Source organism: Gossypium hirsutum, chromosome A10 (genome assembly GCF_007990345.1).
Source record: "Gossypium hirsutum isolate 1008001.06 chromosome A10, Gossypium_hirsutum_v2.1, whole genome shotgun sequence".
NCBI classification, from domain to species: Eukaryota; Viridiplantae; Streptophyta; class Magnoliopsida; order Malvales; family Malvaceae; genus Gossypium; species Gossypium hirsutum.
In genome coordinates, this window is record NC_053433.1 from 48021093 (window position 1) to 48037235 (window position 16143).

At 37.3% G+C, this 16143-nt stretch overlaps 1 protein-coding gene across 1 annotated transcript; it reads right to left on the reverse strand.

Moving 5' to 3' along the window:
* Window positions 1–1346: 1346 nt before the first annotated feature.
* On the reverse strand, window positions 1347–2656 carry LOC121207994 (uncharacterized). Its single transcript, XM_041078532.1, has 3 exons — window positions 2257–2656; window positions 1947–2094; window positions 1347–1704 (listed from the first exon to the last, which is right to left on the reverse strand). The coding sequence occupies exons 1-3, from the start codon at window positions 2654–2656 to the stop codon at window positions 1347–1349; spliced, it is 906 nt and encodes a 301-aa protein (XP_040934466.1).
* Between the last annotated feature and the right edge of the window lie 13487 nt (window positions 2657–16143).

Consider the following 16143-nt stretch of genomic DNA (forward strand, 5'->3'; position numbering starts at 1 on the left):
CAATCGATATCACTCAGAGATTAATCACACGTACTTATCGATTACTTTACCAAAAGCCGGAATCTCACCTTAACCTTACCTGAACGCCAAGCCTTTACTAGCTTTTACTTTGATCACTAAACACGCGTATTTCTCAGATCTGAAGAGCAAATAGACAGGAATCCAAAATCGAGATCTGACACTAATTCCCTACCAAAGTCGATTAGAAAGAAGTGAGGGACCAAATACTTAATACATATCAAAAACCGATTAGGAGAGCGAACACTTACACTAGAATCGACTGGTTGGAAAGAGTAGTGGCAGCACCAAGGGTATTCAGCTCTTAGAGATTTGAATGGCAACAATTGATTACTCAGCACCAAAGAAGAGAGGAAGAAGAATTGGATAAAGCAAAGAAATTATTGAGTAGAAGAGGGATAAGAATTCGACACAAAGAAAGAAAAGAAAAAAAGGGTTTTCGACTTTTTATAGAAAAGGGTTTCTGGCACAAAGTGAAGGGAAATTCGTCATTAGCTTTTCAACCCTCCCATTTGGCACCTATTTATAGCCCTATAGCTGAATTCTTCAAGCCCAAGTTCCCAATTCGGCTCCACTTACTCCTCACTTCTCATCTCCTCGTTTTTCTCCCTGATAACCCCTTGATCCTTTCCTTAATTTTCTCTTCTGAACACTCCGCTTGGAGTCCATCTTCACGCCACTTCCATCCTTCTAGAAGGCCAAAATTAAACTCTAAAAATACTAAGCTAGGATTCGAACCTTGGACCCCCTTGCTAGCTACTAACGCCACCTCACTACACCTTATGTGGCGTCACTTAGCCATTCCACCATAGGCTCCTTTTGTGTCCAATTGTTTCTTCATTTATTGAAAAGCCCACCTATTTGTCAGCATTGATTCTTTTGATAATTAAATTATAATTTCTTCTACCCCTTATTTCAAACTAAACCATAGCTAAAATTATTGCTTGGATAAGAATATTAAACACAATTTTTATCAAAATCAAAAATAAAGAAAATTCAGGATTTTGAGAATTCAGGATTTTGAGATTTTTGGATTTTAGGATTTTTGGAGCATTACAACTCTACCCCCTAAAATAAATTTCGTCCTCGAAATTCACCTGATTCAAACAATTGAGGATGTTGACATGTCATCGCTTCCTCAGGTTCCCAAGTAGCCTCCTCAACCTTGTGATTACGCAAAAGCACTTTGACTAATGGAATGGACTTCCTTTTCACTACCTTAACATCACGACCAATTATTTGTTTGGGCTCTTCGTCGAAAGTTAGGTCTGGTCTGACCTCGATTTCTTCAACCGCCACGACATGGGAAGGATACGAGCGATACCATCTCAGATAGAAACATGGAACACGTTGTGGATCTGGCATAGTTCAGGAGGTAATTCCAGCTGATAAGCGACTGGCCCAACCCGCTTTCTAACCTGATATGGTCCAATGAACCTTGGGCTTAGCTTTCCTTTACGTCCAAACCTTAACACCTTCTTCCACAAAGAGACCTTAAAAAAAATTGAGTCTCCCACGGCATACTCTATCTCTCGACGCTTAAGGTCAGCATACGACTTCTGCCTATCCGAGGCCTCCTTCAAACGATCTCGAATTAATTTTACCTTCTCCTCAGTATCGGCTACTAACTCAGGGCCCAAAACTCTTCGTTCGCCCAACTCCGTCCAACATGTTGGAGTTCGACACCTTCACCCATACAGTGCCTCGTATGTAGCCATCCCAATGCTTGTTTGATAACTATTATTGTACGCGAATTTTGCTAACGGTAAATAGTCCTCCCAACTATCTCAAACTCAATCACGCATCCCCTCAACATATCTTCCAATACTTGGATCACCCTTTCTAACTGTCCATCAGTTTGAGGGTGGAAAGCCGTACTGAAATTCAACCTAGTACCCAACACCTCATGCAGCTTCTTCCAAAATTGCCAAGTGAAACGTGGGTCCCTATCATATATTATGGAGACTGGCACTCCATGCAATCTTACAATCTCCGCCACATATAGCCTAGACAGCTTTTGCAATGAGTAATTGGTGCAAACCGGTACAAAATAGGCAGACTTAGTTAACCGATCCACTATAACCCATATCGAGTCTTTCTTAGCAGGCATCAAGGGTAGCCCACTAACAAAGTCCATAGTGATCCTTTCCCACTTCCAGAGTGGGATCTTCACTGGCTGAAGCAATCCCGAAGGCAACTGATGTTCCGCTTTTACCTTTTGACAAACCAAGCATTTACCCAAGAACTCCATAACCTCGCGCTTCAGTCCAGGCCACCAATAAAGCTCACACAAATTCCGATACATCTTGTTTCCGCCAGGATGCATTGCGCAGAGACTGCTATGTGCTTCTCGTAGAACAGATTGCCTTAGATCATCATTCTTTGGTATACACATTCTCCCACGGAAACACAATACTCCTTCAGTATTTATCCCAAATTCCGATGTCTCCCCACTCTCCACTTGTTTAAAACAAGCACTCAAAGTCTCATCCACTAATTGCTTACTCCTTATCTGCTCGACCCACACTGGCTTTACTTGAAGCTCAACTAACAAGCTACCATCATCCAACAAACTTAAACGGGCGAGCATAGCTCTCAATTCTGTCTTAGCCTGATGGCTCAACGCGTCGGCTACCATATTCGCTTTGCTAGGGAGGTATTCAATCGTACAATCATAATCCTTCAATAATTCCACCCACCTATATTGCCTAAGGTTTAGCTCCTTTTGGTTAAGGAGGTACTTCAAACTCTTGTGGTCCGAATAAATTATGCACTTCTCACCGTACAAGTAATGCCTCTATATTTTAAGTTCGAACACCACTGCAGCTAGCTCCAAATCATGGGTTCGGTAATTCACCACGTGAGTCTTAAGTTGTCCTGACGCATATGAAACCACCTTTCCTTCTTGCATCAATACGCAACCTAAGCCTACATGCGACGCGTCACTATAAACCGTAAACTCCTTCCCAGGCACTGGCTGAATCAACACAGGGGGCCTCAGTTAAAACTTCCTTGAGTTTTCCAAAACTCTCTTGCTACTTATCTGTCCAAACAAACGGTACCCCCTTCCTTAACAACTTAGTTAAGGGTGCAGCAATTACCGAAAAGCTCTCAACAAACCGCCTATAATATCCTGCCAAGCCCAGAAAACTTTAGATTTTCGATACCGACTTGGGTGTTTTCCAGTCTAACACCACTTCAATTTTTCGAGGATCCACCTTAATCCCCTCGATTGACACCACATGTCCTAGAAAAGTAACCTCCCTTAGCCAAAATTCACACTTACTGAATTTGGCATACAACTGCTTCTCCCTCAAAGTCTGCAACACAATCCTTACGTGTGCATCATGCTCATCCTCATCTTTTGAGTACACTAAAATGTCATCTATAAAGACTACCACGAACCGATCCAAGTAGGGTTGAAAGACCCGATTCATGAGATCCATGAAAGTGGCAGGTGCATTTGTCAGCCCGATGGCATCACTAAGAACTTGTAGTGCCCATAACGAGTTCTGAAAGTTGTCTTATGAACATCTGCCTCCTTCACTCTTAATTGGTGATATCCCGAACGCAAATCAATCTTTGAGAAAACAGAAGCTCCCCTAAACTGATCGAAAAGATCATCAATTCTGGGTAGAGGGTACTTGTTTTTAATAGTTAACTTATTTAACTATCGATAATCGATGCACATTCGTAAGGTTCCATCCTTCTTCTTCACGAATAACACCGGTGCTCCCTATGGGGACCCACTTGTCAGATGAATCCTTGATCCAATAATTCCTGAATTTGTGCCTTAAGTTCCACCAACTCTTTTGGTGCCATCCGATAAGGAGTGATAAACACCGGTTCCATCCCAGGTAACAACTTGATTCCAAATTCTATTTCCCTGCTGGGTGGCAACCCTGGCTTCTCCTCGGGAAAGACATCCAAAAATTCCCTAATCGTTCTCAACTCCTTAACAGTAAGGCTCTTAGCCTTCGTATCACTAATATAAGCCAAAAAGGCTTCGCATCCCTTTCGTACTAACTTTTTAGCCCTTAATGCCGAAATCACGTTCGATAGGTAGTTTCAGCGTTCACCAAACACTACCACTTCCTTATCCTCTATCGTTCTTAACACCATTCACTTTGCAGCGCAATCCAAAGTGGCTCGATGCTTTACCAGCCAATCCATACCTAAGATTAAGTCGAATTCACTAAACGACAATTCCATCAAATCCGTTAAAAAGGTAACCCCTTGGACCAATAAGGGTACCTTCCTAAACAACTTATTCACTCCTACTGACTGTCCTAATGGACTTATCATAGTCATCTCAATCGCAATAATCTCAAATATATCACCTAAAGACTTAGTCTTGTTGCATGCAACATATGAATGCGTCGATCCAATAACAATCAAGGCTGTGTAAGGCAACTCATATATAAGAAACATATCCGTTATCACATCTGGGGCATCCCTGTCTTCTCGGTGACGAGCAGCATAAACCAAAGCTGGCTGTGTAACACCTCTATCCCGTAACCTTCGCCGAAATAGGTAAGGGGTGTCACCGGACAGACAGAGCATTTCCGAAAAACACAGCTTCACAGATATCATATAACATTAATACATTTTCATTCATCAGCAATTCATCCATTAAAATGGTCTACGAGACCTAAAACATACATTTAGGGAAGGTCGAGACTAAACCGAACCCATTCAGAATTTTCAGAACTTAATCAAACTTTTCAAAACTGACAAAGTCACACGCCCGTGTGACTAGGCCGTGTGACTCACACGGGCACAAGGCACGCCCACGTGCTCCAACCGTGCCAAAAAAAAGGTCCTATACTGACTTTTTAACATGGCCAACAGACACGACCATGTGCCATGACCGTGTAAAATTTAGCTAGCTACTAAATTTCTCACACGGCCACAAGGGACGCCCGTGTTCCCTGGCCGTGTGGCACAATACAGGCTTGGTTTAAGCCAATTTTCCATCCCATATGGTTCCAATCCTACAAGCATTGATATACAACAATTATACCAACATTTCCAACCAATTCCATGCTCAAATATGACCAAAACACATTAGAACATGGCACATTACCATATACACTAAAACAATACACAAACATATCATTTGCTAGCCAATTCAAATGGCATAACTTTTATACAATTCAAAACTTAATACATAGACATTCTAGCCTATACATGCCATACTTAACAATATTTACACTTTCAAAAGTACCAAAAATGAGTTCGATAGTGTGGTGACTATCCTCGACTATCCCTGAGCCTTCAGTAGCTACGATAGCTGTAAAACAGACAGAAATCACATAGAGTAAGCTACAAGAGCTTAGTAAGCCAAATTCAATGGATCTAATCACTAAAGCATATATATAGTACTAATCAACAATAAGAATTCATAGCCATTTCTCAAAGTAGTTCATAAGCTTAACCATGCTCATTTATTTGTATTTATATTAGATTCATTTCCATGATTTCAAACGTACTTCGCATTTGCTATTTCGCAAAAATAGAGTCTTTCATATTCAGAAATTAAATACGATACAAACGTACCTGTATAGATTATACATTTCATATATTCCTTACCATATCTCGTACTTTGTCATCAAATTGTTTAGAAACGATACAGATACTCATAAATAGGTATAATGCCAACGTCCCGAACGTGGTCTTACATGTAATTCAGTATCAATGCCTCTATCCCAGATAGGGTCTTATACGAAATCAGATACGATGTCGATGTCCCAGACATGGTCTTACACGTAAATTTCAATTCGATGTCTGTGTCCCAGACATGGTCTTACCTGATAATTCAGATCAATACCAATGTTCTTTTAAAGGCATACAGAACTTTTCAAATACTAGCATATTATCAAGTTTACTCAAAATCTATTCATCAGGCTCTCAAGGCCATCCAATACAGATTACAATTTATATACACAAAATTTATTCAATTAACATGTAATTTAAATTTGACTTACCTCGTACAGATTTTGGATGAACCGAGTCAACTATTCAACTACTTTGAACTTCCCTCGATCTAAGTCCAATTTTCTTTGTTCTTGATCTAATACAATACAAATTCAACCATTCAATCATTCATTTCATTCAATTTAATCCAGATACACATATTTAGGGCACTTTGCATTTTAGCCATTATATTATCACACTTTGACAATCTAGTCCCTTTTCTCACAAAATCACAATTATGCAAAATTCACGAAGACTATAGCTTGGCCAAATATACATGGCTTCCATACAAGCCCAAATAACACGTTTAATTTACAATTTAGTCCTCCAAAACCTCATTTTCACAAATTAGCCCAAATAGCTCATTTCATCAAATATGCAAAAATAAAACATGATAATCCAACATATATCTTTTATAATCCATATAAGAGTACTACATAGCTCATATAATCACCAATGGCACATTTTATAATCTCCAACAAAAACAAAAATTTACACACGAGTTTTGAAGAACACAAAGCAACGATCACAGAAACGCAGAAATTATCAAAAATCGAACAAAATGGACTAACCTATTCACCCATGCAATGGCCGAATATCTTAAAGCTTCAATGGCTTTACCTTCCTCAACTTTCAGTTGAACATGCATGAAAAATGGCTTCATTTTCATGATTTCTTTTATTATAATTAACATATATTACCTAATTACCTAACCATCCTTTAAAAATTTATCTATTTACTATATTGCCAAACCATGTCTCCCACTATCATGTAATGGTCCTATTGACATGCAAGGGCTTCAACTTTAACAAACCATAGCACTTAGGTACTTTAGCAACTAATAGGCAACTTTTACAACTTACGCGATTTGGTCCTTTTTGCAAATCGAGCATAGAAACAGACGAATCAAATTATAGAAATTTCACAGTTATAAATTTACATATCACAGACATAGAAAATAATATTAAAAATATTTTTCAGACTCAAATCTATGGTCCCGAAACCACCATTTGACTAGGGTCGAAACCGGACTGTTACAGGCTGTCTTGTCTCAACATGGCCTGTATTTTTGCCTGGTGCTCCGCGTCCACGTCCATTGCTGTTACTGCCCCTAGCCTGTCCACGACCCCTTGGCGGCAGTTTTCCACCCCTTGGTGGCTGAGCACCTCCTTGACCCACTACTGCCTCTCGACCTAGTGTTCGAGGGCAATCCTTGATCATATGCTCCATAGACCCACAAGCAAAACAAGCTCCCATTCTTTTCCAACACTCGTCTCCATGCCTTCTCCCACAATCAGAACAAGGTGGCACCCCTAGATTAGCAGCAGGGGCCCTGCTCTAATTGGCTCATTATTTCTGGCCCTAGTCCTAGGCCTTTGTCCAACACCCGGGGTCTCAGCCTCCCTCTTATTCTTACCCCTTTCCTTCTCCCGCTTTAGGCGCTCAGTGCACTTTACCTCCTCCGCTATCTTTGCTTTCTCCACCAACACCGAGAAAACTCATTCCCTTTGTGGAGCTATCAGTACCCTGAGGCTATCTCTAAGCCCATCCTCAAACCTAACGCAACGCTCATACTCTGTTGCCACCAATACCCTTGCATACCTACCAAGGCATAGAAACTCTGCCTCATACTCCGCCACCTATTTGTTTCCTTAGGTCAAGCTTAGGAACTCCTTCCTCCTAGCATCCACATAGCTTGTACCCACATACTTCCCTTGGAATGTAGCTTTCAAAAACTCCCAAGTGACCCGCTCCGGTTGGGTGCCCTCTTTCACTGTCAACCACCATTGGTAGGCTTCCTCCCTAAGCAATGACACCGCCCTTTTCAACTTTTGCTCAGGTGATTTTTCAAAATCACATCACTACTACTGTCTAAAACAGTTTTATTGCTAATTCACTCTTTCGCACTTTCTTTGTATTAACCTCATTTTAACATACATATCACAAATCATTTTCACCGCATTTCATACATCACAAGTATAGGCCCATGATCACAAGGTCACCATAAAATCATTCTCATGTATAACTTACTTGTTTATAACCTTACCACATCCTGGTCACTTAATGAACACATCGTTCACATAACCAAGTTCATGCACTTATTCATCACAAAACTCACAAAGCAATACATAGAGAGTATCCCGTTGAACACTTCGGATCAATCCTCGATACTTGGTGGTTTCAGCATATAGCTCCACCCATCATATAGTTCGGCTCTCTTGTACACATGGTGAACATTTAGTACCACCCACGTGACTTAGCCAGTTTATCTCGTAGCTCTCTTGTCTACATGGTGTCCTTCACCTGGAACCACACATGCGACCTAGCTACATATATCCCGTAGCTCTCTTGTCTACATGGTGTACACATAGCATCACCCATGCAACCTAGCTACATCATAATGTCTCGTAGTTCTCTTGTACACATGATGTGCACTCAGCACCATACATGTGACCTAGCTACATACCATCTGTATCATCCAATCTTTCCGAAGGTTCAACCGGGATTTCTCTCTCTTTTCCAACAATTTCACCAATCAAGTAATTATCCACAAACATATTTCCAATATTATTATAAAATATCATAATACAAGTAATATTGATGTATTACTTACACATAAACTTACATCTCATTTAATATCAAGACAATAACATTAAATTACACATTGCCTTATTAAAAATCATATGAACTTACAATTTCCCATAATATCCATAATCATAGAAATCACATTTATGTATGATAATTAAATGCACTTCATGTACCATAGACATATTTTTAAATCAATTCATAAACTGGGCACCATAAACATTTAATTTAACATAATTCAATTAATTCACTAAATTTAACTTTCAAATATAAATTACAGCATTATTGTTGTATTATTATCATACCAACTTACATACTTTCAACACCTCAGAAATTATAATAAATATATCAATTTTACATTGAAACATGCATAAATTAATGCTTGTTATACATATGAACTTACCTCGATACTAAAACGACCATTTTACCAACTTTCCCAATTTTCGATTTTTCTCTCATTCTAGGTTCAAATCTCATTTTTCGGGATCTAAAACATCATATTTTATTTATTTATTTAATGTACTATTCAAAATAGTCCTTAACTCAAACTTTAAAAAAATTACAATTTTGCCCCTAAACTTTTGCATATTTACACTTTTTCCCCTAGGCTTGGGAATTAAACTTCATCCCTTATTCTTATGTTTTATGACATGCTGATCACTTTTCCCTTCTATGGCAACATCAAATTCTCACTCTAACATATACTTATGACTATTAGGTATTTTTACCGATTAAGCCCTTTTGCTCGTTTTCACTTAAAATCGAGTAGCACAAGTTGTATAACATAATTTAAAACCTCATATTGTATCATTAAACACCAGAATACACAAATTTCACCTATGGGTATTTTTCCAAATATGAACCCTAGGTTGAATTATTGCTAGCATAAGCTAAATCAAGTTACCGGGACTCTAAAAACGTAAAGAACTTGAAAAACGGGGTTAGAACGGACTTGCTATTGAGCTTGGAAAGCTTGAAAACCCTAGCCATGGAGTATCCCTTGGTATACACGTCCATGGTGAAGAAGATGAGCAAAATTGGCTTTTAATTTTGTATTTTAATTCATTTTACCCCTAAATGACCAAAATGCCCTTACTACTAAACTTTCCAAAAATTCCATCCATATCCAATTTTTGTCCATAACTTAGAAATTGGTCAAATTGCTATTTAAGACCTCCTAATTAATATTTCAAAGCAATTTCATACTAAAAACTTCTAGAATGCAAGTTTTGCAACTTATTCAATTTAGTCCCTAACTTCAAATTGAGCACTTTATGCATAGAATTTCTTCACGAAATTTTCACACAATCATGAAATCATATCATAGACCTCAAAATAATCATAAAATAATTATTTCTATCCTGGATTTTGCAGTCTCGAAACCTCTGTTCAACTAGACCCAATTTTGGGCTATTACAATGGGTGTACGGTAGGCTGAAATAAAGAAAAGTTGGTTAGTGTGGCGTTGGGGGTGCAAAGATGATAGAATAAACACTTGAGATCGGGAATAAAATGATATGATAGGAAAATGAAAAACTTCAAGACTTTACACATTTTCTTTTTCGTATATACATATATATATTTTATACTTCAAATATAATGCTAATACAATAAAGAAATTAAATCCAACTTGATAGAATTTTTTTAATTCAAATTTTTTTACAACGAACCTACTACAGACTTGATTCAAATGTTGACACTTCTCGATTTACAAGCTCTGATACCAAATGATTGATTTGACTCAAGAAATTGAGTTGAGTTCACAAAGGTTGCCCGATCGTCTTCGAGAAGAGTTATTCTCAAGAATGGACTAATTGTTGGAATTGGCTTAGTAGGCTTTAATGGTAACAAAATGGGGTTTAAAATGGCTAATTTTATGATGGTAGGTTTGGATAGGAAGAAACAAAGATAGGTGAGATGTGGATAGCTTGGTTTGGGATAAAAAGTAAATAAAGAATGATTATGGAAGGAAAAACAAACTTAAACTTCAGGAGCGATTCAACATTAAGGAGTGTCACCTCGATTCCTATATTGTTTAAGGTGATGGATGGAATAGCTGGATAGGAGAATGCCACACCACTACGATGATAAGTTCTAAAATAAGCTCAGTAGACGCCACTAGCACAACTAGATAAGTCTTCGAAACTTGTACGATATATGAGAGGAAGTAATCCTCACAGAAACAGTGTTTCATTAATCAAAATGTCAAAAGTTCTTTTCAAATGAAAAACAACAAGTATTTATAGCTAGAAACCTAGGTTAGCCGAATAGGCACATTTTGAGCTTAATGGCTAAGTAATTCAACTTTAAATGAGCTGGAAAACTCTAGAATAAAACCATACAAATTCTGCATCTTTGTTCAGCCATTGGGATGCCATTAGACAGCTTCTAGATGGAGTTGGTTTAGCTTAAATGTATTCGAAGCAATTGAAAGCTGATTGGGCTTGTCCACATTCGGCCAAGGGTGTGGGAATCCTTTAATGAGTGGCCTTGATCAGCTGGAGAGGCTTGAAACTTTATTGTGCAACTAGGGTATTGTAAAGGGCATTATGAGTGTGAAAATGAATTTGAATCATCACTTGTATGTGAACATTCAAAACTGAATAGTCCCTCATGTGTGAAAAGAATGTTAAGCAAATGTGAAAACAATTAAGCTACTTTGGGAAGCCAATCAGCTAGCTTTGGGCACACAAAGAGGTGGCTATTCTTTGGCTGAAAAGATGCTTGGGAGAATCCAACCATCAGCACACCAAGTCCTTTAATGCCGTTTATGCACCTGCTGCACAAATCAAATTAACTCATTAAATTTGAGACATAATAGATTCGGCTACACTAGGACACATTAAACTTGCACATTAATTTAGCTTAAAAGACACATTTAAATCATATAATAAGGTAAGACAATTTGAAAATATGCTGGAACTAAGACATATTAAATTCAGCTGCACTAATTAACAAGAATTAAATTTGTCCCAAATTAGGCAACTTAAATAGTTAATTAGACACATTAATTTTCTGTAGCATGACACATTAAATTCATGTTCTGATTTTGGACAAATTAAATACTTTAATATTTATTTTGTAATATCCCGAATTAGGGCCTAATCGGAATAGTGGTTTCGTGACCACAAATCTGAGATAAAAATAATTATTTTATAATTACTTTGAGGTTTATGATATGATTGCATGATTGTGTGAAAATTTCGTGATGAAATTCTATGCATAAAGTGCTTAAGTTGAGATTAGGGACTAAATCGAATAATTTGCAAAACTTGCATTCTAGAAGTTTTTAGTATGAAATTGCTTTGGAATATTAATGAGGAGGTCTTAAATTGCAATTTGACCAATTTTTAAATCTATGGACAAAAATTGGACGTGGATGGAATTTTTGGAAAGTTTAGTAGTAAGGGCATTTTGGTCATTTAGTTATTAAAATGAATTAAAAAAAATTAAAAGCCAATTTTTGTCCATCATCTTCATTAGGCCGAAATTTCAAGGGTTCTCCATAGCTAGGGTTTGTTTCAAGCTTTCAAGCTCCATAGTAAGTGATTCCAAGCCCCGTTTTTAATGTTCTTTACGTTTTTGGAATCCCGGTAGCTCAATTTAGCTTATGTTAGCAATAATTCGACCTAGGGTTCATATTTGGAAAAATACCCATAGGTGAAATTTGTGTATTTTGGTGTTTTATGCTAGAATATGAGGTTTTAAATTATGTTAGACAACTTGTGCTACTCGGTTTTAAGTGAAAACGAGTAAAAGGGCTTAATAGGTAAAAATACCTAATAGTCATAAATGCATGTTAGAGTGTGAATTTGATGCTATCATAGAAGGGAAAAATGATCAACATGTCATAAAACATAAGAATAAGGGCTGAAATTAAATTCCCTAGCCTAGGGGCAAAATCGTAATTTTGAAAAAATTAAGGGCAAAAATGTAATTTTTCCATAATGTGATTTTTGGATTGAAATAAATAGTATGAGCGTTAAATGAACTAAATGTGTTTTTATAGATCAAGAAAGATGTGGAATCGATCGTGATCAGGGAAAAGAAAAGCTTTCGGACTAAATTATAACATTTCTAAATTTTGCACCGAGGTAAGTTCATATGATAATAATAATGCAATGTTATGTTTGAATTATATTTCCTACTATTATTGCATATATTGCATGATTTAATATATTGGAAAAGTTGATGGAATGGTGTTTATGATGTGGAAATATGACATGAAAGAATGCTACATGGATGCAAAAAAAAAAAAAGAAATGATGATACATGACAACTGATATATGAAATATGTGATATATGTTATGTAAATTCTTAAAAGCTAATTTGATATTTGAGTTGTGTCTTATTATACTATGAAAGGACAATTGGTACTATGGATAGTGAGATCGACACTTCGAGTAAGTTCGTACATAAATAATCTATCGATTCTTTTTATGTTATTATATTTTGATATCATATGAAATGTGGCTGCCTATCAAATGGTTATTTGATGTAAGTTATGAATTTAAATTGATTATGGACAATTTAGTAAAATGTTGAAAAGTGAGGAATTTTCCGGTTGAACCTTCGGAATAGAAATGATACAAATGAACTACTGTGAGGTCACGTGTGTAGTACTAAGTGCAGGCTACTACGTGTACCGGATAATTGGTCGCATGTGTAGTACTAAGTGCAGGCTACTATGCTACCCGAAAACTGTGATCACGTGTGTAGTACTAAGTGCAGGCTACTACGTGTACCAGATTATTGGTCGCATGTGTAGTACTAAGTGCAGGCTACTATGCGTACCAGATAGCTTCGGCTACAAGTGTGGAAATGGTAAAATGTGCTGGCAATTGTGTATCTGTTATTATTCCGATGAGTTCAACGGGAAATCGATTAAATGAAAATACATGTGAAAGTGATTATGTGATGAACAAGTGCAAGTATATGTTTATTTGAATTTATGAGCAATATGCTCGATATTTGAGCGAACCTCGGTAAAATGGAATGGACTAAGTGAATTGTGTAAAAGTGAACTTTAGTAGTAAAACAGTGTTGAACAGCAGCAGTGCATGACTTTGAAAATTTACCAAAAATTGTGTAAGTTGAATTAAATTTCAAAAAAACTTATGGAATTAAAGATTAATAAGTCTATTTTCATATAAAAGAAATAGAGGGAGCAAAAGAGTTATATATTATGTGATATTATAATTTTTGTTAGACAGTGTCAGAATAAATTCGAGATCCCCTATTCTGAATTTATAAATTCACCATAAATTGTATAAAAATTATTAAGAGTCATAACTTACATTCATGGATTCATTATTGAGTCTACTTTTAAGAGAAACAAACGGCATGGTCGTTGGAATTCTGTACAGGGAGAAATTTGGTTCATAGTTTACAGGGGTCAGAGTAGTCATACCCTGAAACAGGGGAGAATTTAACTAATAAACTGTACTAATTGGCCTGACCAAAAATTCTAGAAAAAAATTAGTAAGTATACATATGAGTTTAGTTTCAGGGAAAATTTACGAAATTGAATTTCGAGTCTTGTAGCTCGAGATATGATTTTTTTAAAAATCGGGACTCCAGAAAATAGCCTGTCCTGAATATGTGATTATATACTAGTATAATTGTTTTACTCTGATAAATTGTATATATCAATTTCGTACTTACTTACTAAGCTATATGCTTATCTTCTTTTCTTTTTCTTGTCTTATAGAGTTACTAAGCCAGCTCGGGATTTGGAGATCGTCGGAGACCCATCCACACTATCAATACTTTTGGTACTTTGTAAACACTATTTGGAATTATGGCATGTATAGAGGGTTGAATCATTTTGTTATATGTTATAATTAATTTGGTTTAAAATATTAATTTTCAAAATTTGATAATTTACTTGTATTTATGTATATCTGTTAATGTTATCTATTTTTGTTCAAGCTAGAAGAATTAATTATGTAAGCTCAGGTAAATGTGTGAATTCATGTTTTCGTGATCTGTAATATTCCGTACCTTGTTTTGGCTTAGAACATGGGTATGAGGTGTTACATTTATGGTATCAGAGCCAAGGTTTAGGCGGTTCTCGGATTTACGTACTGTGTGTGGAAGTCTATCTATACATGCCATAATTATATTATGATAGTATGATGACTCCTGACAATTTAAATCGTGTTTTTATATAGTAAATGGATCCCGACCGAGCTGTAGCTGATGATGTAGAAAGTAATGCGCCAGCTCCCGCACAAGGGACTGCGCTAGTTGAGAGCAGGCATGAGACAAATGATCAAGGAGATGGGGCCCGAGAAGCCTTTCTCCGTATGATGAGTAATTGGTACACAGAATTTTTTTGGGCAAATCCGAACGTTCAGCCTCCTCCACCCCCTCCTATTCCTCAACCAGTTCTCGTAGTCCTCAAGGTGCCGAAATGACAAGATTGAGCAAACCCCCAGTTGATAAAATTCGAAAGCAAGGGGCTAAAGAATTTAGGGCTAATATAGATGATGATCCCGAGAAAGCAAAGTTCTGGCTTGAAAATTCTATCAGGGTATTCAATGAGCTTTCTTGCACTCCTGAAGAATGTTTGAAATGTGCTATATCTTTATTAAGGGATTCGGCATATCATTGGTGGAAGACACTGGTATTTGTGGTTTCGAAAGAAAGGGTTACATGGGATTTCTTTCAAGAGGAGTTTAGAAAGAAGTATATAAGCCAGCGGTTCATTGATCAAAAATGGAAAGAGTTCCTTGAGCTGAAACAAGGTAAAATGTCTGTGGCAGAATATGAACGTGAATTTGTCAGACTTAGCAAGTATGCCCAGGAGTGTGTGTCCACCGAAGCTATTATGTGTAAGAGGTTCGAGGATGGGCTAAATGAAGACATCAAGCTACTAGTTGGGGTTTTAGAGTTGAAAGAGTTTGTGGTATTGGTCGATCGAGCTTGTAAAGCTGAAGAACTGAGTAACGAGAAGAGAAAGGCTGTGAATGAAGCCAGAGACGCAAGAAAGAGGCCAATGAGTAAGTCATTTCAATCTCAGTCAAAGAAGTCTAAAGAAATGAATCCTCGGTTGACTGTTTCAACTACACATTCGTATCGAGATTGTGGGAGATCATATTCGGGTTCTAAAGTTCAAGCTACTTCAATGGCGAGTGTAGGTAATGTGAGATCTAATAGACCCGAGTGCCAGCACTGTGGTAAACAACATTTCGGGGAGTGTTGGATGATTAGCCGGGCTTGTTTCAAATGTGGTTCCCGAGAACATTATATTAAGGATTGTCCAAAAAGGGTTGAAGAAGAAAAATTTTAGAGTGCCAGACAAACTAGTGCTACTAATAGAGGTAGACCTCCGAGAAATACTGGAAGTGGAGCTAGCAGTCGAAGTGTGACAAAGGAATCAACTAGGAGACCGGAAGCTACAGTACCTGCTAGAGCTTATGCCATACGTGCTCGGGAAGAGGCGTCATCTCTTGATGTGATTACTGGTACATTTTCTCTTTATGATACTATTGTTATTGCATTGATTGATCCCGGATCTACTCATTCTTATGTTTGTGTGAATTTGGTATCTAGTAAGAG

Bases quoted from the DNA above. Each gene is read 5' to 3' on its own strand.
- LOC121207994 (XM_041078532.1), bottom strand. From the start codon at position 2,656: ATGGTAGCCGACGCGTTGAGCCATCAGGCTAAGACAGAATTGAGAGCT. The intron at 2,095-2,256 runs GTAAATGCTTGG...TATGGGTTATAG, and splicing joins CGAGGTTATGGAGTTCTTGG to TGGATCGGTTAACTAAGTCT. The intron at 1,705-1,946 runs GCAATTTTGGAA...GTATGGGTGAAG, and splicing joins AGGGACCCACGTTTCACTTG to GTGTCGAACTCCAACATGTT.